Genomic DNA, 25,916 nt, shown 5'->3' on the forward strand with positions numbered 1-25,916 from the left:
CTGCCTTTTACTTAATTGGTCTCGCCTACGTTGTTTCTGCCTATTAGATGACAATTTAGCAATTTCCAATTTGTATATCCCTGAGGGAGACTCAAAGGGAATAAATGGGAGTAAAAAATCTCTGCAGCTTTATTCCTCGATTTACTTGCTTGATGGCATCTCTTTTGTAGTTGTATGGAAGAAGAGAAATGGAGAATAGTAAGTAATAAAAGGAAATCTTTTGTGTGAAAGACTTACATTGGGAACAAAGCAGATAATGTAATCTTTTCTTTTTGTATTTACAGCATTATTTGCTTAGCATAGGATATATACAACCAATTTTAATAATAATGTACTTTCAGTTTTTGTATTAACCCTCTAATCCATTTATAACTGTTTAATTGAGTAACTCAGGGCAAATCAGTGCATCAGAACCATGGTGACTTTTCAGATGTGGATGGGGAGTTTTATAAAACTGCTACACAATCTGGGGTACAATTTTTTCTGGTAGTAGTAATCTATCTTTTTGGGATAATCTGAGTCTGAAATTTCTGTGTTAAATTGCTCTTTGGAAAAGATGGAAAAGAACAAAAAATATTTTTCCTTTGAACTGTCATATAGGCCCAAAGCTCTGTGTATATTGATGTCTGTTCTTTCTGTGTTTTTTTGGGGGTTCTGTCTTCTTTGCAGAAACTGGCAGCCTGATGGCACAGCATGATTTTAAGATAAATCATGTTGGTGATCTATATAAAAATGAATTTAAACTCTTCCATAAGCTAGAAGTGAAACTATGATAATTTTGCCATTCTTTAAAGGTAGAGAACAAATCTGATTCCTAAACAGGAATTCAGTTTAAAATAGATGCCTAAATCCAGATATGCCTGTGTTTTTTATAGTTAGAAAAATCTAGTAAATGAGTGAAAAGTAGATGTAATTTTCATAAAAGAGATGGCAAAGCACTCTTTTCTATTTCAATAGCTTTGAATTTTACCTCACAATTTCCCTTTTTTCCTAATGGAAAATTTGACTGGCAGAAGTTTAGATAGCATCATCTTCTAGACTTTTATTCTATGTAAAGGAATATTACAAATTAACAGAGAATAAGAGAATATTGATTAAAATAGTTTCTTAGTTCATAAAATTTAGATTTAGGTGAATGAAAAGACTTTTAAAATTTCTATGCTAAACATAAGTGATGACAAAAAAACACCTTCAATATTTAAATATTTTAAAGCATTGCCAAAGCTTCTAAATAATACCTCATTAATGTTTTACTTGAAGTAATCCCTTCTTAGTTTCTGAGGCATTATAAAGGTTAGTCTAAAATCTCCATATTTTTAAAGCTAGACATTTTCTAAGAGTTATTTCAAGTAGATATTAATTAAATACTTAAATATAAAGTTTTATCACTCCTTTATCATGTATGCCTTATTTTAAGAAGAATAGTTTCTCCTAAAAATCATGAAAATTCTAAAGATGTTTAGTAGCAGTCTTCAAATTATACCTTCAGTGTGAACTTGTAATGGAAATGTTGTATTTTGAGGGTTTTGTTTTAAATTGTTCCACAGCTGGAGGCTTTGTGCTTGCCATGATAAGAAAGGATGCTTGGACAAGTTGATTTTTAAAACCGAGGTGACTGTTGCAGACATCATTAGCTGACTGCTTGTGACTTGTAGTATTTATAGTTCCTTTTCCTTCACTTCCTCCTAATGTAGTGAAGAAATCCATTCTCACATAAGAGATTTGTGTATATGAAGTTGACAAGAAAAGTTGCTTTATAAGTGGCACAAACCCCAATCTCCTGGGTTTACCTATGAGATCCTTTACACAGCTGCATAGTCTGTGAAAGCTTCCCAAGCATGACTTTGATAACAGGTGAGATTTCCCTGGCCAAAATTTAAACTACTTTGTTCAAACTATTTCTGAACCACAGGAAACAGGAGTAAAAATCCCCGTGATCTCATTTGACTTTAGTGGGTTTGTTTGATTTGTTTTAGTTCTTTGAAGATGAGTTGGCCACTGCCTGGACATCAGGCCACTTGTGAGCAGGACCCATTGTCCATACATAATATGTGCTCTATACCACCCTAATTGACCAAAGGAAGTTAATGTGGCAGGAAACTGCTCCTAAATGAGTATCATTCCATCACAATAATTAAATAAATACTGAATTTCTAGCTGTAGTGTTCCGATCAGAGTCTGGTGGACATTTGGCTTTGCTGCCCTTTCCCAGGGGAGCTCAAGCTCAAGGCTCACTGAGTAGGAGGGCACCTGGCAGGGCAGTTATTTGGGATGGTGATTTCCACACGGGGAGTTTTGGCTAAAATTACAAGGTGTTTTAGAGCTGTACTTATTTTCTGATAAACTGGTAAAGCACAACAGACAACTAACACAGCTCAGCAATATGTGGGGCAAAGTGTGCAAGGGTAAATCAACATAAACATGATGAAAGTGAAGGCAACCCCTGCTCTGCATTTGGCTGAAGCTGCACCCAGGGCTGAGTATAATGAGCCAAGGCTGAGTATAATGAGCAGCAGAAGCAGTAGAAGCAGCATCTTGGTTTATTACCCATTATTGTCTTCAGTTTAAAACCATTATCCCTTGTTCTATCAGTACAAGTCCTGATGAAAAATCTGTCCCCATCTTTCTTATAACCCTCTTTTAAGTACTGAAAGGTTGCTTTGAGGTTTCCTCAGTGCATTTTTCCTCTCTAGGGTGAACAATCCTTGCTGGTTTATTTTCTGAAAATAGCTTGTTTCTGAGCATGCTTCTAAACACACATACAGGTGTCATTGCTGGTGAAAGCATTAAATAAACTTCTAATATATACAGTGATTTTTGGAAAAAAAATGGTTTAGGTGAAATTGTGTGTGGGTGAGTGAGATGTGTATCATTTGTGTTATTAGTGCTGAGCATTTGACTGCTATGGAATCTGTGACACACGCTCACTGTGAGCTGAGATTTTGGGAGCATAATTAAAGCTTTTGTGCTCCCACTCATGTCTGTGAACATTATTCCTGTCTCTAGTTAAAGAATGAGTTTTGTAGGTTGAACCTCATGGACCACATTGCTTTGTTGGGAGATGTTCACTGTTGTTCTGGTACTTTGGTTTCTTAAACTGAGGGTGTCCAGGCTGTTCCCCCATATTTGCTCTTTGACAAAGATTCTAGAGTTCCTTTTTTAAATGTGGCATCACTCACAAAACTTGCATCTGGGACTTGAGAATCTGTAATAGAATCTGTGCAACTCTGGAGGTGAAAAGAATCGATGTCTGTGGGCAAAATAAATATTTTAAAGTCAATGGACTGGGTTAGCTTGAAATAAAAGACTCTTCAAGAGACTCACCAAAGAGTGAGTGCTCTGAACAGAAAATGTGAAGTTTGCAGGTGTGATAAAATTATACAGCTTATACTAGGAAAACAGTGACTTGAAAAAGAATCTGTTTATTACACTAAATCATCTTGAGGTGAACTTCTACTGCAGCGCTTTGGGAAAAGGGAAAATACTACCTTTGTGTATAAAAAGAGAAGACAAGCAAGTAGATGGTAAATTAATAATTCATTATGAATGTAACATCTAATTGTATCTTGAAGTGACAGTCCATGGTAAAATGTGTATTCTTGCACACTGAGAGCATTCATGCATCCTGTGATTGTACCCAAAAAATGTTTGAATCATTTCCTTTGTGAAAAAACTTATATTTTCCTTATGTTGTGTGTAAAGCTCCGTGTCTCTGCATTTTCCCTAGAGTAGCCACTGAGATGGAGTCCTTTCATGTGAATAATTTCCCAGATGTACAGGCTGTCCTGGGGGTTTTTGCTCCCTAATTTGGTTTTTGACTAGGATCTCAGCATCTTCTCTGAAGTAACCTTCCAGCTGTGTGCCACGTATCACAGTCACATTCCTTTAAAAGAGGAGCTATGGGAATTTGGCAATTTTTCTTTCTGTTCTTTTTTGTCTTTCTTTTTCATGCAAAAGTGCATTGGTGCTCCAGGTTTATAATGTGCAGGAGGCTGTGAGATCCCTCTGAGTGCTTTGGGGTGCTGCAAACACCCAGCTCCACCCCTTTGGATCATCCTGCAGGGCTCTGGGAGCAGCAAAAACCATCAGTGCTGGGTCAGGACAGAGCCCAGGCTGGGAAATGATCCAGGGGTGATTCATGACCAGCATTTCTGGTTTCTTTGGGACGTTCCAGGAGCAGAGACATTTGGTGGTTTTGTCCCTCAGTGTTCAATGTGAGCAGATTCAGAATGGAAATCAGATTTGCGCCAGGTGAGCCCCTGGTTTATTCATGTCAGGCTCCTGGTAAAGATGAACAGCAGTCCTGACCTCATTCCACTCTTATTTTTGCTGTTTGTATTTTGGGGTGGGCAATCTTCTCAGTCTTTTCCTGGGGGTATTCAGACAGCTGGAGTGATAACTGCATGACTGTAGAATTGAGATTTTTTTGGTCTTGTTTGTTATATCTGGCACAAAATTCCACGGTTTTGATTTGCATAGATTTTCTTCTGACCTTCCTGCCATATGAAGACAATAATGAATTACACAAATGAGCAGCTGAAAATAAACATATATGTTTTGACATTTATTTCTCTGATTAGTGGCATTCCAGAGAGAGAGGTAGGAGGTACAGTATGGCATTATTTTGGATAAAGAGAATTTTGAAATCCTTGTGTACTTCAGCTGCATTAAAGGGAGGATATTTAACTCAATCTTTAAGTATTACTGTACTTAGGCTTTTCCAAATTTCCTAATGAAAGGCTGTTGATTAATGGTCTTCTATGCCCCCTATGGAAATAGGTGTATTTGTAAAGTAGGCTATAACCATAATTATTATTATTTTAAATTTCCTATTTCTTTGGGTAGCTAAGAGCTTTGCTGCATGGCAATTGCCATGGGAGTCCAAATTATTTAAATGGGCAAGTACAAAAAGAGGCAAGTTGAAGTTAATTGTCCTGCCTCTTCATTTGCAGTTTATGGTTTTCAGATTTGGAGTTAGGAATTAAGAAGCTATATGCCCAGCACGCATAGCATAATCACATTTAAGCAGAAGATTTATGTAGCCAACTATCTCTTAGCACTGCTCCATTTTCAAATATTACATTATATCCAGTGGAACAATTCTTTCCTGGTTTAACTTTTTATTGTCTTTAATTTTGTCGCTCAGATAAGTCTAAGCTGTTGCATATTCAGCGCTATAGTTTGACTTTCATCTCCTCTTCAATTATTTTAAATAAATAAGTTCTAAATGCAAATTTTTAAATTTAATTGACCTTTCTCAAGATTAATAGAAAAAATTATCTTCTGCTCTGCACAGTTCAGATATTAAAGCCATTGTTTTTCTTTCTGCTGTCAGTTTTAGGCCAGGAGGAGAGACCATTACTTTTGGGTCACTTGAGCTACTGAATTTTATAGTTGTATTTCGAAGTAGTGAATGAAATACAGGTTGTACTTCTAAATCTTTGAAGCAATTACAAGTAAACACAAGGTATATGTTAATTTGCATTACTTTACATTATTATTTCCAGCCAATGAGACATATGTGTTCACCTCACTAGAGATCCCTCTTTGCCTGTAAATTATTATATACTGGGGCATCACATCCAGTTTGGTGTCAACTGCAGGACTTGCATTTAGAGTGGAATTATGTGCACCTGAAACATGAGGTTATACATTACAAGTGAGATTACACAATGAAAGAATCAAGGCAAAATTTTAAAAGGAAACTTGCCTTATGCATTTTTTTCCCTCTTGAATTTGAGAACAATAAGATCATCATCACTTAAAGTTTTCGTGAAATTTAAAATCATTGAATGTGCAGGGACTCTTCATGCACATAAGCATTCTGCATAAGTGGCAGGAGCATGGTCTGGCATAGTGTCCCTACTGTGTACTTTATATAAGAAAGGAGCATACACAGGAAACATAATATTGAATAAAGTCTCCAACTGCCTCCTGTCAGCTTCATTTTAGAAGCAGCTTGCAAACTCCTCTGTGGATGATAGTATTTAAATAGATAGTTAGCCATAAGGAAGAGTTTTTGGGTTCCTGTTATATTGTTTCTTCCTAAGAATAATTAAATAAGGACTATCTTTATATTTTATTCTTCCAAGCTAAGCAGCAGTGTTTTATTTACTTAATGAAAGATGAAATCTACTTATGTTGACTAGATTGCTGCTTTTCTTTTAATACCAGGCTTGCTCTTAACCTCATTTTATTTGGAGAGTATCACGTAATTAATTCCACTTTATAGATTTAGAGGAGGCCATGGAAAGATCGGAGGTGGGTCACTGGTGGATGGGATGTGCCTGGGACCTACCTACTGCCTCCTGAACAAAGGCAGGAGTTTGCAGCGTGCCCAGTGATACTCCCTTCCTCAGTTTTTCCCCTGTGAATTTTCTCTGCCAGTTGCATTTCTGTGAAGCTGTCAGTGCTGCTTGGTTTTAAGTGGCCCTGCTTTGGGAAAGGGGGATTTGGAAGGAACTGGCTCGGGAGCGGTCGTGATGTCATTTGCAGGAAGTTGTTTTCCTCCCTGCAAATCCTTTCTGCTGAGCATTTTGTTGTCAGGGCAGGGTAGGATTTCCAGTAAAGTTGCAACTCTTTTTCTGAGAAGAGGTGAAATGAGCTGTCCAGTGCCCTTAGTAGCTCTGCACTGTGACTCTAATGGGACTTTAGGTGACTGTCATGGAGATGTTGGCTGTGCCATCAGGTTTGTCACTTCTTTCCCTGTGAGCCATCCTGACAGATGACGTGAGATGATAGCGTGCAGACCCATCATCAGCATTGCCAATGAGCTGACCTTCTCCTCTTCATCCATTTCATTTGTATTTGAATAATTTGCATCCCTGTAACGATGCTCAGTTGTCTGAGGAGCTGTCACAACGGCTTGCGCTGGTTTCGTGACAAAACCCAGTAGTTTCAAAACATGGTTGTTTCATTATTCATGAATACTGTTGTTGCTTTATTCCTCCTCCTGCTCAGACAAGTTTGGCCAGAGAGAAACAAAACCTGTTTTGCATTTGCAGGATTGGATATTTAATTTTTTTTTTTTTTTTTGCATAATGCAGTGTTTTTATACAAATATCTTATTATTTATTGAAAGCTCATCTAGTAAGAAATTTCAATAGCTCCCCATGAGGCAAAGAAGTTAAAATGGAATTCTAGTCCCTTTTCCTGGAACAAGTTTATTTCTGAACTTTTGAGTTTTAAGATCTCTGTTTTCCCTGATATATAATTACTGTGAAGGGCAAGAAACAGGTGCCCTTGCACGATGTGAGCTGTCATTATCCTGGCTGTTTGCAATAAATTGAATGCCTGTTTCAGACTGAATTGTCTATTTTTACCTTTTTCTATATAGATCCATAGATTCTTATATACCACAACAAGCAAAGACAAATTTGGGGAGAGGTGCAGAGAACTCTTGACAGGAAACAGGTCACAAAGTAACTGCAGAAGACAGCAGAGAACGACTTCTTTGGCTAAAATACATTTCAGTCTCACTGTTCTGATGCACAGCCCAGTGACAAAGTTGATGATGTTCAAAAGGTTGCCTTTCACTGCCCTCTCCTTCCTCAGGGTGAGGTCCATGTGGTCTCTAGAGATCACTTAAAAGTTGAAAAAGATCTTTTTCCAGTTGGTGGATGTAATTCATTGTCCAGCTTATCCATTTTCTCATTCCATCAGCTGGCTCTGGGAAATGTTTGTCCACTCGTTAACACCTCCTGGTGAAATGCATCACTTGAGAGGGGAGAAACCTTCATATTGAAAAAGAAAGTGAAGAAGCTGGATTTGAGTAGGGGCACGCTTTTCAGGATGAATGACTGATTTAGGTTATGGTGTTTATTTTTTGTTTTGGTTCTTGTGCAAAGCCTTCCCATGTACTATTCCATAGGCTGAGGAAAAAATACTGAAGAATATTACAGATAAAAAATGCAGAGACAAAACTTAAAATTAATATTTTTAGCACAAGAGAAAGCAGAATACGCATGATGAAAGGCAGATATGTTTAAGAAAAAGAGCAAGGATTTAATTCTTTTGTGCTTTGCTTTGAGAGAAATTATAGTCTTGAACATTTTATTTTATCTCTATTGCTTTCATATATCCTACCTAGAGCTGTGTTCATAGTACTGTTTTGTGGGATATTTTTCTCTCTGCAGTTCTCTTTTACTCAGACTCTTCACTTTCTAGCTGGCAAGTGTGTCGCTGGGGGTGTTTTTGTAGCTTCTCATGTGATGTGAGGTGTCACTGTGCTAAATACAGTATAAACATTATAAATAAAAACATAGAAGATTTGAAAACTTAGTAGAGTCTCTGAGTACTGAGAGCCCTGTTTACTAAAGTTTTCCATAACTTAGAGCTTAATAAAAGTTACTTCAAGCAGAAATGAACAATGAACAGTTCAGAGCAATCCAGGCTGTATTCCTAAAGCTGATGTGGATTTATTGGAGGTTGTTGGGATACAAAGTGCTTACATGCATATTTAATTTCCAGACAAAAATTACTATACTGACCATACTGCCAGCAATGATCCTTCAACAGAGGAATTCAATCTGAATGCTGCAGTTGCATATTAAATATTATTAGGCAGGAATATTTTTATCAAATACCAATCACTTAGAAAAGTGCAACACTAATTAGATGGGAGCTGTTTTCCTGGTCCCTTCAGAGATGGATTCTAAATATTTCTGACTGTCCAGACACAAAGACAATTTGTTAAAATACAGCTATAGGAAACAAACTATATTTCTGGGAGAATATAAGCATTATTGTGTATATGATAGAAGTTAAGTACTGGATTTGCATCTGCTCACGTGCCACAGAGGGGTGGAGTGATCTCGGAAACAAGGACTATGAAATTCAAAATATTCCAGTTGTGTCGTCCATGTGCAAAATCCAGGAAACCCATCCTGCCATTGCAGAATCAAATCATACTTCAGTGCCAGTAAGAATTGATTTGTTAGTCATAGTTTTAGGCCTGGTAATTTTGTTTCAGAATACACTCTTCAGATTGTATCTGGGTGTTTTTCATTATTGTCTTTATTTCTGGCTTGATTCTGGCAGTTACTGTGATCCACTTTTATAACTCATCTTCAGCTTTTGAATATGCCCAGCACTTGATGGATTCTGCATGCAAATGGAGAACTTCTGATGATCTCTTACTGCATTAAAAATAGCCAAAACAACCCCTCCCTTTAGAGAGGAACAGATTAATTCCTCCACCTTTGGGATGTGAGGATCAGCAAAGATGCAGAAGTGGGAGCTTGTAGAAACCTTTGCCCCAGTGCTGTATTTGAACTTTTTTGCTATAAAATCATAGAATTCTTTGGGTTGAAGGGACCTTAAAGGCCATTTAGTTCCACCCCCCTGCCATGGGCATGGACGTCTCCCACTAGAATGGTGAAGGGGAAACTTCAGAAGCTTCTCCTCAGGTGTCAGTTTTTGCTCAGTGTTGATAAAGCCTATTTGAATTCATCTTCCCACTGCAAACTTCTAGATTATTCCTTGTAATTGCCATCTGTATTCACCTAGTTTCTTTTGCGGTCAAGATTCTTTTAAATTAATGAGAATGATAGAAAATATTTTCTGGTCTGGAGGGATTTCAATGCGCTTTCTTGTTGACATTTGTTGCTGGTGTTTTCCTTTTGGCAACATTCATGGAATATGTTTCCCTTTTTTTATGGAGAAATAGATAAAAGGATGATAGTAATCCTGTGTTTTGTGAAATGTCCTTCCCAGACTGCTTCTCAGTTTGTAGTTGCATTTCCTCCTGAATGGTTTTCAAAGCTGTTGCTTGGTCTCCTTAAGTGCAAAGTCATCTCAAGAGCAATATATTTTAATTCTTCCCTAATTATTTTCTATTTCAGACAATTCAGGAAATTACAGCTGCTTTGGCAGCATAGTATATTAGATCTTCCATAACCACATTTCATGTGATGTGAGCTGGTCTAAAATCCCTTTTATATTAGATTAGTGATTCTAATTTAACATATCAGTATTTAGTATGCATTATAGTGTACTATATTTAATTTGATTACCTTTTATGCCTTACAGTACATTTAATAAAGCAATTATTTAATCATTTGCTACCAATGAATTTTACTGTGATATTGAAATTAATACAGTCTGTAATTCATGAAGATGGACAAAGCAGGAGAGAAGTGTCTTCTTAAAAAAAAGTCAAGGGCCACATTAAGGGCCTTCTTCTGTGGTTATTTTGTTTTTCCTTCCTGAGTTTTGCAAGGAAAAGTAAAGAAGTTGCCTTGTGAAACCAATGGGCTCTTTAAGTGTGTTATAGCTCACTTCAGGAGACACTTTCATTTATAATATTCTGCTTCCCTTTTGTATGGCTTGGTATTAATAAACAACTTTAAATAGAATATTCTTCAGCTTTTGGCCCAGTCTTGTTGCTTTTTTCAGCAACCCTTGAGCACCTACCAAGGGTGGAGGCAGGTGAACCTCTGCAGAACCATGAGGTCATCTGCTTGCAACTGCAAAATAAATGTCTGTGCACCACTCACAAAGTCATTAAGATGTTGATTGATGATCTGTAAAATATTTTTACCATCAACAGGCTTAGACTTCTGTTTTCAGTAGCATAAACCATATGGTTTATATATCATTAATTACAGACTGGCTGCCACTGAAACCAATATATAGATATTGTAGTGCCTGTGTTCACAGTGTGCAGTTTCTGCAGAAATGATATCAGCAGGAATGATGACGTTGGCTTTTTTCTTTCTTTTCCTTTGCTGCAGCATGGCTATCCAGGTGGACAAGTTCAATTTTGAGAGCTTCCCAGAGTCCCCAACTGATGGGGCACAGTTGGCGAATGCAAAGCAGCTGGAAGAAGAAAGGCAGCAAGCAAGAGGCCTGGAGATTAACAGCAAGCTGGATATTTGCTGGAAAATTATATCCTTTCATAAATACTTGCTTTAAAAGTATATAAATAGATGCCCTCTGATACATTTTATTTTATAATTCAACTCACTTCATGGCAGTGTTACTGAAAAGAAAAGTAATTAGAACTATGAAGCTTATCATAATTATAGACTGTTTAAGGTTAATTGTGCTGTATATTATTTAGGCAATGCTTGGGTCATCCTATAATGGCTTTTTCTGAGTCACTGGGCATGACATAAATGCTGTGTGTTTTTTCCAGCTTTTAGGGAACTCAGGAAGTGTAGTTAGGATTGCTGAGTAGTAGATTCATGGGGTCAAATTTTTCTCTTCTCCCCCACACCGAGTCACTGAATCATGAAGAAATTAATGAAGCTGGATTTAGAGAGTTTGCATATATTTAATTAAATTTGGGTAAATTAGAACATATTAGAATAATTTATTCCCAAGTCCTCTTTATAGATTTAGTAATGTATCTAATCTTAGGTAGCTTTTTAAGGCTTAGACAAGACTTGTGTGATGATTTAATCGTTCTAAACATAAAATCCCCACAATAATTCTAAATGCAGTAGAATATTGCCTTATGATTATTAATAAGAAATTACATTCAGTTTAGAGTTAAAATAAACCAATGGTGTTGCTATAAATGTCGTGATTTCTATAAAAAATCTTGTGCTTGGCTTGTCAAAAATACACTTTCTCATGATTTTCTTCAGGAAACATTCTGTACAGTAAACAGTCCCCCAAGCCATGTGATGGTACTCAGCACTTCCCTGGAGATTTATATTTTTCACTCGGATCATCCTCAAATTCACATGATAGGGGGTGGCAGAAGATGAGAGAAGAACTGCAATCAAATCATGCTTGATCTGTTTGTACTTTTAATTGTACTTTTATCCAGTGATCTGAAATGATGTTTCATTACTAATTATTGTGAGGATGAGCTTCTGTACTGTGAGGGTGGCTGAGCACTGGCACAGGTTGGCCAGAGAGGCTCTGGGATCTGCTTCCCTGGAGATATTCAAGAGCTGTCCTGGACACAGCCCTGTGCTCTGGGGACCCTGCTTGAAGATGACCTCCACTGGTCCCTTTCAACCTTAACCATCCTGTGATGATTAACTCACGTCAGGATTTGTCAAAGGCAAGGCTTGAGACATAAATGAGATTCCTAATGCCTGGTTCAGTCAAGACTCCCCAAGCAACATTTCAGAAAGCTCCTTTTATGCAAAAAATGTCAATATTTAACCAGAACTCGCTTAGAAAATGTCTGTGTTATGGGAAGATATAAATATTCTGTGATAGCACAGATGAATTCTTACACTGGAATTGAATGCATAGTTGTAATAATTTTGTCAAGGTGTAAAAATTCATCCTCACTCATTCCAGTTGCTGGGCAACACTGTTTGCATCCATTCTGTGTTCTGGATTTAACCCCAGCTTTGATCCTAGAACCATTGTGGCTGACATGAAAGTCAGAACTTTAGACACCAGTAGAATAGTGTGTGGATGCTGTGTGTTAAATTCAGTGCTACCATTAGTTTCTGTATTTTTAATACTTGCTATGATTTTTCTTTCTGTTCCAGGAACTAAAACTCATCTAATTAATGAAAGGCAACAAGTTTCACATATGCTCAAAAATCCTTGAAGAAATGTGTACATTCTTTTTCAAAATGTCCCAACTAGAGTTAGTCTTTGTAGAATCATTACTTTTGGAAAAGACCTCAAAAGACCTCCAAAATCATCAAGTTCAAACTTGGACCAAATACCACCAACTAAACCACAGCACTAGTGCCACACTTGGGTCTTTTCTTGAACACCTCCAGGCATGGTGACTGCACCACCTCCTTGGGCAGTCCTTTCCAATGCTTGACAACCCTTTCCATAAAGAAATTCTTCCTGATGTCCTACCTGAACCTCTCTGGCTTTATCCTTTTATTTCCTCCAGCAATATTTAGATATGAACCAGTCAATTAAAAAAAAATATATTCTACTCTTCATTCTGCTAATGAAGAGAGTAAGGAACTTGGTTTCTGAGATATTTTTCTCCCATCAGAGTAATTGGACACAGGTCAGGAGAGTTTATCCTGATGGACAGACAGGCAGAGAAATGGATGGATAGTTCAGCTGCATTGGCCTTGTTTTCCTTCAGGAGTCAGACTCAGTGCAGCCAAGGGAGGAAAAGAATTTGCAAAATTACAAAGGAGTAGAATTACTGATATTTCCTACCAGAGGAGGCATTTTGCAAGTCTCTTGAATGGTATTGCCAAATGATCCCTTTGTTATCCATCATCTCTGAACTACGCAGAGCTCCCCAGATAACTTTTCTGTCCTGCCTGTGCATGACATGGGAAAGGGATGGTGAGGTGAGGTCATGTCACAGACCCTGCCCTGAGGTGTGATCCAAGGCCCACGTCAGATGCTTATACCAGGACTTGCAAAAGCATGTGGAAGAGAAATTAGAATGTGCACAGGGAATTATTAGGAAAGGAGGGATGAGACAATTGAAAGCTTTTTGACCAAGGACAGAGTTGTCCAACAGAGTGAGGTGCTGTGCATTTGTTACAGACCACCCAAACAAGAAGCAAAGATGGATGAACTTTTCTTTAAGGACTGGAAGAAGTCTCCCAGTTGCAGGTGAGCTTATTTCTGAAATAATTTCAGGGCAGTTTTTGTGTACAGGTGTCGGATGGTTTGATTTGGTAGGTGCTGTGTGAGATCTGCTCCCTGAACAAATGATCCAGCAGGAGTGTTTGAAGTTTGGCTGGAGCTGTCCTGGGATGATGGAGCTCAATATCCTGAAGGAAGTGAGGAGGACACATGGCAGGATAATGACTCTGGACTTGAGCAGAGGAGACTTTGGGGAAGGCAGGATTGGAAGAGGTGCTGGTCCTGGTCCCAGTGGAGTTGCTGGGCATCCAGGAGCAGCCTCCTCAAAGCCTGGGAGTTACAGCAGTCAACGAAGTTCATCTGACTCTTGGGGCAAGGTGTGTTGTGAGGAGACTGCTAAATTCCAGTTAGGTACTAGGAAAATTCCTTTTCACAACGAGGGTGCTCAGATACTGGAACAGGTTGTCCAAAAGTGCTGTAAAATTGCTGTCTTTGAAGACGTTAAAAAATTCTGGACAATGCCTTGAGCAGCCTGGTGCAATTTCAGTCTTTTCCATGCTTTGAGCACAGGGCTGGACAGTGACTGGAATTGCCTTTCAGTATAAATTATTCTGTGATTTGTGCAGCTGGGCAGAGGGATGGGTCAGAGAATGACTTCTGAAAACTAAACTCTTTCTTTCATCCATCTTTTTGCTATCCCCAGGTTTGATTGCAGCCAGAGAAATTTTCTAATGTACTGTGAAGGAATTGCTATTTCAGTGAAATGAGACCATAACATTTTGGGGTCATTTTCTTGAAAATATTCTAAACCTGGCCCTAGCAGCCTTTAAAAAAAGAGAGACAGACTTCCAGTGCCACCTCAGATATCATGTTCCATATTTAACTTTTCTAGTAGTTAGACTTTTTTTTTTTTTTTTTACTTCAACCTTAATATCTATGATGTATAGGAAGCCTGTCCTATTTGCAATGTTTCCTTACATTTTTTGAATTGTATTTTGTGCCATTTCTTCAGTTTGTTTGCCATATTTAAACCTAATTGCTAAAATGTCTTTCAAAGCACATTTTCTTTCCGTCATATTGCTGATTTTGTCCTGCACTACAGGTCTATTTTTCTCAGTATGTGGGATCCAAAGCTGGAGGCAATACTGCAGGTGAAATTTCTCACAGAATAAAATTGTACCTACCAGGTTTCAAAGATGATGCTTTCTCTGAGAACTATTCTTTAATTCTATTGTCTGGTTGACTTTTTTTTTTGTACATGTGATCCAGCATAACTGACTGAATTATTATTCCCAACTTTTATTTATAGATTTGTTGATTTTTTCTAGGGTGGTACTTGAAACTTTTCATCATTTCATCTCAGTGATCTTCATAAATTCCACTCATTTATTTGGTTTGTGAACACTGACATCTTTTCCAATACATTGAAATTATGAATGTTTTTGTATTTCATCATCAAAGCAGCCAATCAGAATTTTGAAATTATTATCTATCAGACAGAACCTTGAGGCAAATCATTTGCTTGACAGCAAATCACTGATAACTCTTATTGAGATTCACTTTTCTGTGTCTATTCCATTTTTGATGACTTTATCTTGATCATAAATATGAATCATCAGCTATGAGAGTATTACATCCTGTGTAATTTCTGTGCATCAGTAAAGGTTTCTTTAAATTTCTATGCTGCTTCTTATTGTTTGCAAAAATAACTTTTATTTAATACCATAAATAACTGCTTATAATTAGTTTTAATATTAAAATTCCACAGTAATAATCAAGCAGAAAGCTTAAAATAAGAATAAGGCAACAGCTGTAAATAAAATGTGCAATTAATGCAGATTTATTTTTAATTAGTATAATACTTATTTATGAACATTTGCTATTTTTCTTATGATTATGTGTATTCTCCCACCTGCATTTATTTGCAAAGGACATATGTATTGAAAAGAATTTCTTTTAGGATGCAAGATATGCAGTGCTGTAGGGAGAAAAAACATGAGTAACTTCCAGATAGAAGCCATTTTAAAAAACTATTGTCTTTTTAAGCAGTAGGTTTTAGGTAACAGACTGTGTTCTAATTGTGAGTACCCAGCTACACATGAGGCAATCCAGGGAGTGTAAAAGACCAAAGTTTTCCCTGGGGAAATAACTGGTTCATTTGACTGTCATTTAGGTTTTTGGTAGAAAACAGTTTATATCATACTCAATCTGTTGCTACAGAAACGTGAAATAAGCATGTCAACTGTGAAAAAATAGGTTTTTAGGTTTGTTTTGTTTTGTTTTGTTTTTTAAACAGCATCTGGTGATTGTGTGTTTGTTAGCTCTGAGGCCCTGCTGGGGCTGATTTGATTGTGCAGATGAAAATGTCTTGAACTGTTAAATATGAACTGTTGTGCTGGAAGTCAATGTTGGGATCGTGGCTGATGCCTGTGTTGTTAATAACAAAGATTTAACTTCAGGAAATGAGACCTGGGTCAGCAATGTGGCTCCAGCAGAAGAGCAGGTTTGTGATGGCAGTGAGACCTCAGCAAAATGTGTGGAGATTTGGTTAAGTAGATAAATTCTGCAAGGTCAGACTTAACCTTGGCAGTCTGTACTTGTGTTTATCTGGGCAGTCTTTTTCAATGAATTTTAAATCCTGGATCTTATACTTGTGTCTTTTATCAGCTTAGACTTTGAGCTAAGAATAAAAGGGAATCTTGGCAACCCCTGTTCAACTCCTTTGCTTTCATTGACTTCTAAAGGCTTTGTCTTAGGCAAACTCTGGAGTAAACTTTTCTCTCTTGTTCCTTTTATATTTTCTTATTGCGTATTTTTGTCACTTTTCATCTCCAAGGTAATGAGTTTGTTGCAATTTTAAGTTTCATATTTGTCCTGTAATGAACAATTTTATGTAATTGCCTGATAATAAATTCAGGAGACAGAGATCAGTGAGATGGAATTCCATGATCCATCTCTGTCTGTAGGTCCATGTGAACATATAATTCCTTTATGTGTTTATTCCTTTATATTTTAACAAGTTCATTTTTTTGGTTGCATCTCAGTCTCACCTTTCCTTCCTTTGCCTCCAGGCTCCTTTCTGCTGCTTCATTCAATGATCTTATTAGACAAATTCAATTTATTTCATGAGTCAAATAATCTGTGCATGGCCTAACCACTTAAATGCTACATTTTTCTTTCACATGGAATTGTGAAAGTTTAAATTTCTCATCAGTTCTACAAGCCCTCGCCATGTATCTAAGATAAACTAATACAACAATTTTTTTGACAAATAAACAAATAAGACCCTGAACCTCCAGATTAATGCACAAGAACACTCACTGAGCTATTTGTTGTCTATAGAATTCATTTTGCCTCTAGATGACAATAAGCAGTGGGCTAAAAATGAGCTTGGTGCTTGTGATGGAATAAGGAAATATATTTATCTGAAAATTTGGGCTGTGAGAACTTAAACTGCTTTTGGGTTATTACACAATTGTCTCTGTTAATCAGTTTGTGGGTTTTTCTGGTGAGTTTCTTTTTTTGTTGTTGGTTTGTGGGTTTTTTGTTGTTTTTATTTTGGTTTTTTGCCACTTTTAGTTTGCTTGCTTGTTTGTTTCTGTTAGTGTTTTTTTTATTGTGACTTTTTTTGTGGGTTTTTTGGGGGTTTTTTTTGGTTATTTTGTGTGTTTTTTTTTTGTTTTGTTTTGTTTTGTTTTGTTTTTTTTTGTTTTTTTTGTTTTTTGCCGATGGTTTTTTTTTTAATATATTTTTAGCTTTTGCAAAGAGCCATTCAGTTTGATTTCTAACTTTTTTTTTTTCCTGAAATGTGTGACCAGAAAACCACGAATAATATCAGAGAGTGGTTCAGGCTGGAAGAGACCAAAGTGGGGTCACCTGGTGCCACCTCCCTGCTCCAGCAGGACCATCCCAGAGCACAGGCACAGGAGTGTGTCCAGACAGTGCTGGAATATCTGCAGAGAGGGAGACTCCACACCCTCCCTGGGCAATCTGTTCAGTGCTTGGTCACTGCACAGGAAAGAAATTATTCCTCATGTCCAGGTGGAACTTCCTGAGCATCAGTTCCTGCCTGTTCCTCTTGTCCCTTTGCTGGGCACACTGAGCAGAGCCTGGCCCTGCTCTGAGCTCTCCTTGCAGACACTGACAGACAGGGATGAGCTCCCCTCTCGGTTTTTTCTTTTTAAGGCTGCACATCCCCAGCTCCCTCATCCTTTCCCTTCCAGAGAAATGCTCCATCCTTTCATTTTGTTGTCCTGCACTGGCCCTGCTCCAGGAGCTCCACATCTCTCCTGTCCTGAGCAGCCCTGAGTGGACACAGCAGCCCAGATGTGCCTCACTGCCTCCTGTGGTTGTATGTTCCAGGAGGAATATTCTACCTCTGAATACATGGATCTGCTTTGGTGACATTTACCAGCAATAAAGAAGGGAGAATCACCTGTTTTATAGTTACTTTATAGTGTTAGTTGAGACATTAAGCTTTCTATGAAGCTGTAAGCAGTGAAAATTTGTGATATTCCAGGCACCACTGTGAGTCTGTTGTGAGTAAATTACATAAAAGTTTGTTTAATGTTACAGTTAATGGCAGCCACTCTATTTTAAAGCATCTTTTAAATACTGCCTTTTTATTAGTGTTTTCTCTCATTTACAGTCTTTAGATTAAAGATGTGATAAGAGAATTATTTATCTGCTGTATCTGTGAAGTAATTCAAATTATTCTCTACCCTCCAGTGTGTTTTATGGAAATTATTTTAGTTGTGCTGGTGTTCTGAATCTCATTTGTCAGTAGCAGCACTATTCTAAGGTGATATTCTGCTGCCTTCATTTTTCTAAATAGATGCTTTTCTTTAATGATGTTTTTACAACTTTCAGATTCTTTGGGCTTTGTGAATTCTTTATTTGTGGTCTCTTTAGGAGGAAAAAACGTGCTATTTATGACATTTTTCAGGGTATAATGAGAATATTTAAAAAAATTATGGCAAGAATCCTGTACGTGGTATTGATTTTCCTCTTCTGTCATCTCTGAGTTCTTGAGTCTCAATCACTGTTATATTTGCTTTTGTTCTGAGCTTTCAAGACTTTTCTTTAATCTCCTGCAGACCCTGCAAGATTATGTCCTGTGGTAGAAATTAGTTATCTGCGGTGCTTGTTAATTTTCTTTCTTTGACACAGGTGAATATGTACTTCAGCAGTCAGATGATGTGTGTCCCTCTCCAGAGTTTACAGAAAAGGAACTGATCACATTTAGAAGCTGTTGATAAAAGCTCAGATTTTTTTTTTTTTTTTTTTTTGATATATTTTTGAGAACCAGGGTTCCAATACTTTTGGAGCAGCTAGTGGAAATCTTGATGAATCTCACTAGGAGCTTATTCCTTAATTATGGTGGGACAGATGCCTGGATACAAGATGGTGCTGACATCTGCATCCAAGCCCTGTGAATTCAGTGCCTTTCTGCAGTCAGGGAATTAAAATAAAGAAATCAAGTGCTCTTCCTGTTATAAATAAAAGTTATCTTGATTGACTCATCACACAAAATTATTACTAATTTGTTTAAATGGATAATACTGGCTTTGCATGACATTGGATATTGTCTATGCTTTTATTTTAGCACTTGTATAACCTGTTTTGAAGCCCTTTCAAAAGAGATTCTTCTGTCCACAACAGTTTATTTCAGTGCTCTGCTGTCCTTAATAGTCAGAACCATTTCCTAATTTGTTCTCTTTTCAATCTGGGCCTGTTTCTGAGCTCATGCAGAGTAGAAATGGAAGCTTGCAGGTTCTGTGCCTGTGGTTCTGGTCTGATGTTTGCCCTTGGTAATGGCATTGTCACTGTCCCTGCACCCCCATGGAAATGGCACCAAGTCAGCAGTCAGGACTATCCTGACAGACATTTGTTCTGTTTTCTGTTGCCCTGTTAAATTTTGTTCTGTTTTCTATTGCCCTATCAAATGTTAACCTCTTTGTTTTCAGATTGTTCCTAATTTATTATTTTGAATTCTCATCCTGTAGCACATACTTAAAGGTTTTGCATTTTTGCAGCTCCCAGACTTTTTTACCCTTGTGGTTTATTATGGTTCAAGTATATTTTACCTTTGCTTTAACACTTCTCAGTGGAATTAAATTTTTATTTTCAGAAGATATCAACTGCTGTACTTTTACTGACACTCAATTTATGGATTAATAAACCATATGAATGAATCTGTAGATTGCCGTTTTGATTTGCAATAATAAAAGTTGTGCATATCACATGCCCTTTTCCTCTCTGAAACAAAATTTTCCTTAATTCCAATTTACCCTTCCTTGAAGCGTGAAGGGGAAGCAAGTGTGGAAGGGGTTCTGAATCAGCTGGTCCTGGAGCATCTGCAGTTGGCTCCTCTCCAGTGGGGTGAGTGGTGTCAAAATGGATTGATGATCTTTTTTAGAGAATCTACTGGCTCGTAATTTTCAGCAGCATGAGAATGATAATGTTTTAATTTACTGACAATCTGTGATAGCAGAGAATTTGGTAGAAATTTTATTTTCCTTTAACTGTTTTACTTAGTTGAAGATAAATGTATAATTGATATCTGTTTTATTTTAAAAACCATTGTTCATTGGTAGTAAACATGAAACCTGATTGTGCACTTTTTCCTGTAATTTTCAGTCCTAGTTGTCTTCTCCTTATTCTTACAGTGTGTGTTTTTAAAGTAATTTCTCTGATTTTTTTTCATATGAATGGTAATGTCCTTGTGATATATTTCTTATTATGGCCCAGACAATTGCATTACTAGCTTTTGAGGTGCAGAAAATGTTTTTACTCCTGGACCTGGGAAGAATTACTTGCCTTAATTGTCCATTTAGATTGATGTTCCCACAGTAAAAATCTAAATTAATTTCATTTTGAAGAGTCATAATAATGTAACTTCTGTCTGAGGTTCTCAACAAAGCTTGTTCAGAGGCTTTGGAACATGGGATGTTTCCTCCCCAGCACTTCCATGTGAGTTACAAGTTTCAGATAAAGTCCCCAGGTCATCAGCAAATTGTTGCCAAAGCTTTTGCTTTTAAAGCAAATTTAACTCTGTGCTCTATTTAACTCTATTTCAATATTTTGATGACCACATGGGGAGCAAAATTAAGGTACAATGATCCATCCCTATTGCCTGTGTTAATTATTAAAATTGAAATGACCCCAAACTCCATGATTTGTGTACTCTTTTAATTGTTTGGTCTTTTTCAAGCATGTTGATCACCCTCAACTCATATGCTAAAACCTGTGAGCGCTCTGTTTACAAATGAGAAGATTAAAAATGGTTTAAAGTAGTTTCTTGTAAGTATGTCCAACTTTAGCCATAATCAACTACCTCTGAAATCAAGCTTACCTGGCCTCAGTTCTTCAGAGAATTCAAAGATTTGGCAGCATTTTTTGGTATGATTGAAGGGTTTTGGCCGTGAGTCACCAGTAAAAGCAGTGGTTGTGTCAGGTGTGTGCTGTGAGCTCAGCAGTCCCTCCTTGGCTCTGCAGGGTGGCTTTGACCATCAGCAGGTTTGTAACCTGGGCTCTGTGGTGGAAAACCTTCCTTTGGAACTTCTGCATAGGACATCACCTTAAGGATGAAAAACGTGTTTTCTTCTTTCCCTGTACCCTTGGTTTGCTCCTTTAAATTCTCTTTATGCCAAATTCCACTGTTTTGTTAGGAAAAGAGGCTTTTTGAATCATAGAATTGTGCCTGGCATTCCTGCCTGAATAGTGATCTTTGATGCACTGGTTGAAAAACAGTGATTTACAATAAAATCTCCTGAGGAGTTACTTATTTCTCACGCTGCTGATTAATTCAGTTAAAGAGTCCCAGTTACTTGAGTTTTCAGCCAAAACTCTGTGATATTCTCTGCTTCATAGCTGCAAAATCTTTTGAAGCACAGTCTGTTGACTGATGCTGTTGTACATTTTAATTTTCTACACTGAGCAAAGCAGGGAAAGGGAGATCCTATGGAATATTGAATGCTTGGTTTGCCACCACTTACATATGATATTTACTAGGAGAAAGTTCAGTTTTGCAGAAGTCTACTTAACATTTTTTGTTTCATTTTCCCTAGTCCTAAATTGATAATGAATATTATCTATTTTATATAACACACAAAGTATGTTCATGTGGAAGCTGTAGTTTACTGCAGAGATTATTGAAAAGGACATTTTGGTTAAATGCCTGATTGCATTGAAAACAAAAACAAAAATGGAAAATTAAAGACAATGGAGACATTTTAGCTTCTTTTAGTTCACCATAATTTTGAATATTCAGCAGTTAAACCTTTGGTAGTGCTGTAGCCAGGTAACCCTACCTGCAGCTCCTGCAGTCCCTCCAGACTGCACCATGGCAAAACAGAATAATTTTTTATTTAATAATGTGTGGGATGCAGGAGAAATTAAGAGATTGTTATTATTGTTTGGTAGGTGGAAGTCATAAGGAGCTGTTGAAATGTTTGGACAGCCAGGGGATGTGTGTGCCTTGTACATGCACTTAGACAATGTGACACACTGTCTTTTGGACTTCAATTCTCTTTCAGTGCCAGAATGTATTTCCTATTCAATTCTTAAAGGCATGGAAACAAGTTAAGAGTTTAAAATACTGTACTAGTGTAGTATCAGCTGGATTTTTTTTTTTCTTTTAATAATTACACTGCTTGTATTTACAACTTGGCTTTGCTTTGAGTTTTGTTTTTCCATATGTTAACAATAACTTGTGTTTTAATATAAACTCTTTACCACTAGCCATCATTGTGACATAGCCATTGCATAAACTGGCTAAAATTTTGGCTTAGTTTCATGCAAAAAAATTGATTCTATGATTATTCAAGGATTTTGCTATACTGATGGTCACACTGAAGGGTTTACTTTATTATAAGTGCTCACAGTGAAACATGAATGAATATTTAACATGGTTTTGATTAAAAAAATGACTGGCTCTTATTCAAATTTGTAGAAGCTGTACTCCAACATTCCTTTTAAAATTGGCATATTTAATTCATATAAGAGTTAATATTACATCTCTAGAATTATGAAAGCATATTGAAACAATTTTTCATGTAAATTTGACAATCCTGTCCTTTTTTCATTAAATACAAGGCAAAGAGTAGAATCAAAAGTCAGTGACATTGAAATTTTAGTCTGAGGATAAGAAATTACCTTTGAAATTTGTCATAGAGAAGGAAAAAAAGTGATCTGTAGTGAAGAGTTTGTTTTGATTTCATATGATTTAATGACTGGGGAAGGGAAAAGTATTTAAGACATGAGGAATCATAAAAAAGAAAATACTTCAAAGGCTGGTGTGAGAGTTCTTAATATGTTGTTAGAATTGATTTTAAGATTTAGGACGTCTCTGTAAAATGAAGTTGTCTGTGAGGCAGGTGAGTAAATCATACATAATTGAAAAGCATCATCTTGCTCAACACCAGCAGGTTCAATGTTCTCTAAAATTTATGACATATTTTCTTTTTGCAGCTGGGCAACAAACCAAATGTAGGCATAGATGTGGTTTTGAGGTGAATACATTAATATCATCAAATCAAGGAAACAGAGCCTGCAAAGTATAATGAGGAGAAGTAAACCTCCTCAAAGGCGTGTGCCATGCTGGGGTTGGAAATGATCTGATGGAGTCATCTGTAGCTGCTGCCTGTGCAGGATTTTTTCAATCTTTATTTGATTTATGCCACTGACTTTGCAATCAAGCAAAGTCCCAGGACAGAACACTTCTCAGTTTTGATGGTGCTCTTCTGATTTCCATAGCAAAATTATCTTAGGTACAAATGTGTGCTCAAGATTTTACTGAACTTCAAGTAGAGTTTGAACTTGAACTGAGTTTGAAAGTGGTTCCTGATTGACCCTGGAACAGGCTGGGCTTGGGACTTTCCTGCATTCAGGGAGAAGTTCCTCTGAAACAAGAGTCTTCTAACACTTTGAATGCTGAAAACAATTTCACAACAGAAACTTACCTTGAATTCTCCTACATAAACCAAAATAAACTTAACTTCCTTCACTGCCTGCAAGCACCAGGTATAGAAATCTTTTCCTGATGACCCTCATGTGTATAAGAGGGAAGATTTATTGGAGCAAATTGGTTTAGGAACTTAGAATGTAGACACTGAAAAGTGCTAGAGGTTTTAATATATCAAGCAAATGCTTTTCTTTCTCCACAGCAACTAACTGAAAAACTGAAAATCAATGATCATACATGAACTCTAATATTACTAACAGTAGTGTTCCAAGAAACATGCATTTGTCAAGCTTCACCATGGAAAAAGTCCAGAAATAGATTTTGCTTCCATTCACTCATTTCGTTTGTTAATTTCATTTATTCTTCCCTTCGTCTTAAAAAAAAAAAAAAAAAAAAAGTGAATTTCAGTACAGTTTTAATGTTTAAGTGCACTTGGATGCCTTTTCACAATGCAGTGCATTTTATTTCCTAGTATGTGATTACAGGAGAACTAAAATCACTGCTGCTGGGTGCTGCTCAGGTCATAAATAAGAAAAAGGATGGGCAGTAGACAAAGTCTTGATTATTTACTTATTGGTAGAAAATGCTACACCTTGTTGTGGGTCCACAATAAATTCTGTGCCTACCTGCAGCATGTAAGAATATTGTACTTAGAGAAAACTAAAAAACTCAGAAGTGAAGGTGGTGTTAAATTGTTCCTTACAGGTGGTTGGAATCAATACAAGATGTTGATTTAAAAGTATTTTGAAATGTTTTATGAGCATATGGTTCATGTCAGCTTGTTTGGAAGTTCAGTCTGGTTCAGTTTCACAAAGCATCTTATGGAAGCGTTACTTTAAAAATAAATTATCTTAATAATTAACTGTATGTCTTAGCACCAAATCATAATCAGTTTTCACAGCTTTATGTTTTGCGGATATTAACATTAATTACTGAAGCTGCTCACCAATTTTATTTTGTAGTTTCCAGCCTGACCTTAGACAATAATTAAATCTTTCCATAATTCATGTGATTAAGGGATTTCAGCAGTGTGAGATCACTGCATCCAAAATACACAGGAAAATATTTTGTGTTGTCCACCAGTGAGTAAATGATGCACCTCTAAGCTGTGTTTTGGATGTCCCCTGAACAATCTCAACCCCATGGGCTTAGTTAAAATGAGCCAGATTTCTGCACACATGACCATTATTTAGAGTTTGGTTTTAGCCAGGGCAGTCCTACAATGTTCCTGCTCCGTATTTGAAATTCCAAGGCTGTATTGGATATGTTTTCAGAAACTGAACTTATTGGGGAACTGTAAGGAAGTAGTTTTACTTTCTCTTTTAATAAGCAAACCCCTCCTAGGCCCTAGACAGGATAATTTATATTATATAGATACAGGCTTGGAAATGCAAACTAATCAGCAGGGTATATAAGGGCTTGCCCTTGAGAAAAATGGTGAATATTGTTGTGTTTGTTCACCAAACTAAAATAATCTGCAATTATTTCTATTTTAGCATTATGGTAGTCTGGCCACTGTCATCATTGGAAAGATGAAACCAAGAGCATTAGCCAGGAAATCTCAAGAGTAAGCTGTCTGTAAGGTAGAAAATCACAGTCTGATTCACAGGACAACCAACAATCTGGTGATAAATGGATTTTGCAAGGTAACTGACCTTTCTCATCCATTTAGAAAAAACTTCAGGTTTTTCATTTTTATTTTTAAGATCCAAGAGAGGTGGGAACACTTTCATATCTTAGCAGCTTGTGTGCAGGCTGTTTTGGAGGATATTTTGGCAATGTCAAGCAAGCAACATGCTTTAGTTCCTGGGAAGTGTTGAGGGACTGGGGTAGTACTCAGAAAAAATGGACTAACTTGGTGAAACTGGGGCATCTGGCACAGGAATAATGGTCTCTCATGTCAAAACACACTATTGTGTGATGTGTTTTGAAGCAGCTGTTGTTTCTAATTCCTACCCAAGCCTTGGGTAGGAACTCAAAACTGAAAAGAAAAACTCATACAGAAAAGGTTTCAGATACAACCAGATCAGTAGAGATTTCAAAGGAAAGATGCTAAAAATAAAGATAGCACCCTAAAGTGAAAATAAATCAACAAAGCCTCTTAGGGACTGGCCTGAGAGAGGTTGTGTGAGTGTCAGTGGTTACTTCATGCCAGATTTCTGAAGGGACTGGCAGCTGGAGCTTCAGGTCCATCACTTCTAACAAAGCAATGAGAAGACTGGGAAGAAAAATGGGATAATAATTACTGATGGAGAAGTCTAAGTACTGGTCTAGGATCATCCACAGATATTCTGGGCAACCTGTTCCACTGTGTCACCACCCTCATTGTAAAGAACTATTTCCTTAAGTCCAGTCTAAACCTGCCATTTTCAGTTTAAAACCGTTTCCCCTCATCTTGTCACTGCAGGTCTTGGCCAGAAGTCTCCCTCTGTATTTCTACAATATTTCAGTAATCTCAAAGACCGTGTGC

General features: G+C 37.1%; 1 protein-coding gene across 3 annotated transcripts in view; it reads left to right on the forward strand.

Moving 5' to 3' along the window:
* TRAPPC9 (trafficking protein particle complex subunit 9) overlaps window positions 1-25,916 on the forward strand; it is a 453,375-nt gene that overhangs the window by 202,436 nt on the left and 225,023 nt on the right. For all 3 annotated transcript variants that reach the window (XM_021532473.3, XM_021532475.2, XM_077781898.1), the window contains 2 exons: window positions 10,734-10,887; window positions 19,773-19,863. In XM_021532473.3, coding sequence (XP_021388148.1) covers window positions 10,734-10,887; window positions 19,773-19,863 — 245 coding nt within the window. The remainder of the gene's footprint in view (window positions 1-10,733; window positions 10,888-19,772; window positions 19,864-25,916) is intronic.

Source organism: Lonchura striata, chromosome 1, assembly GCF_046129695.1.
Source record: "Lonchura striata isolate bLonStr1 chromosome 1, bLonStr1.mat, whole genome shotgun sequence".
Classification (NCBI taxonomy): domain Eukaryota; kingdom Metazoa; phylum Chordata; class Aves; order Passeriformes; family Estrildidae; genus Lonchura; species Lonchura striata.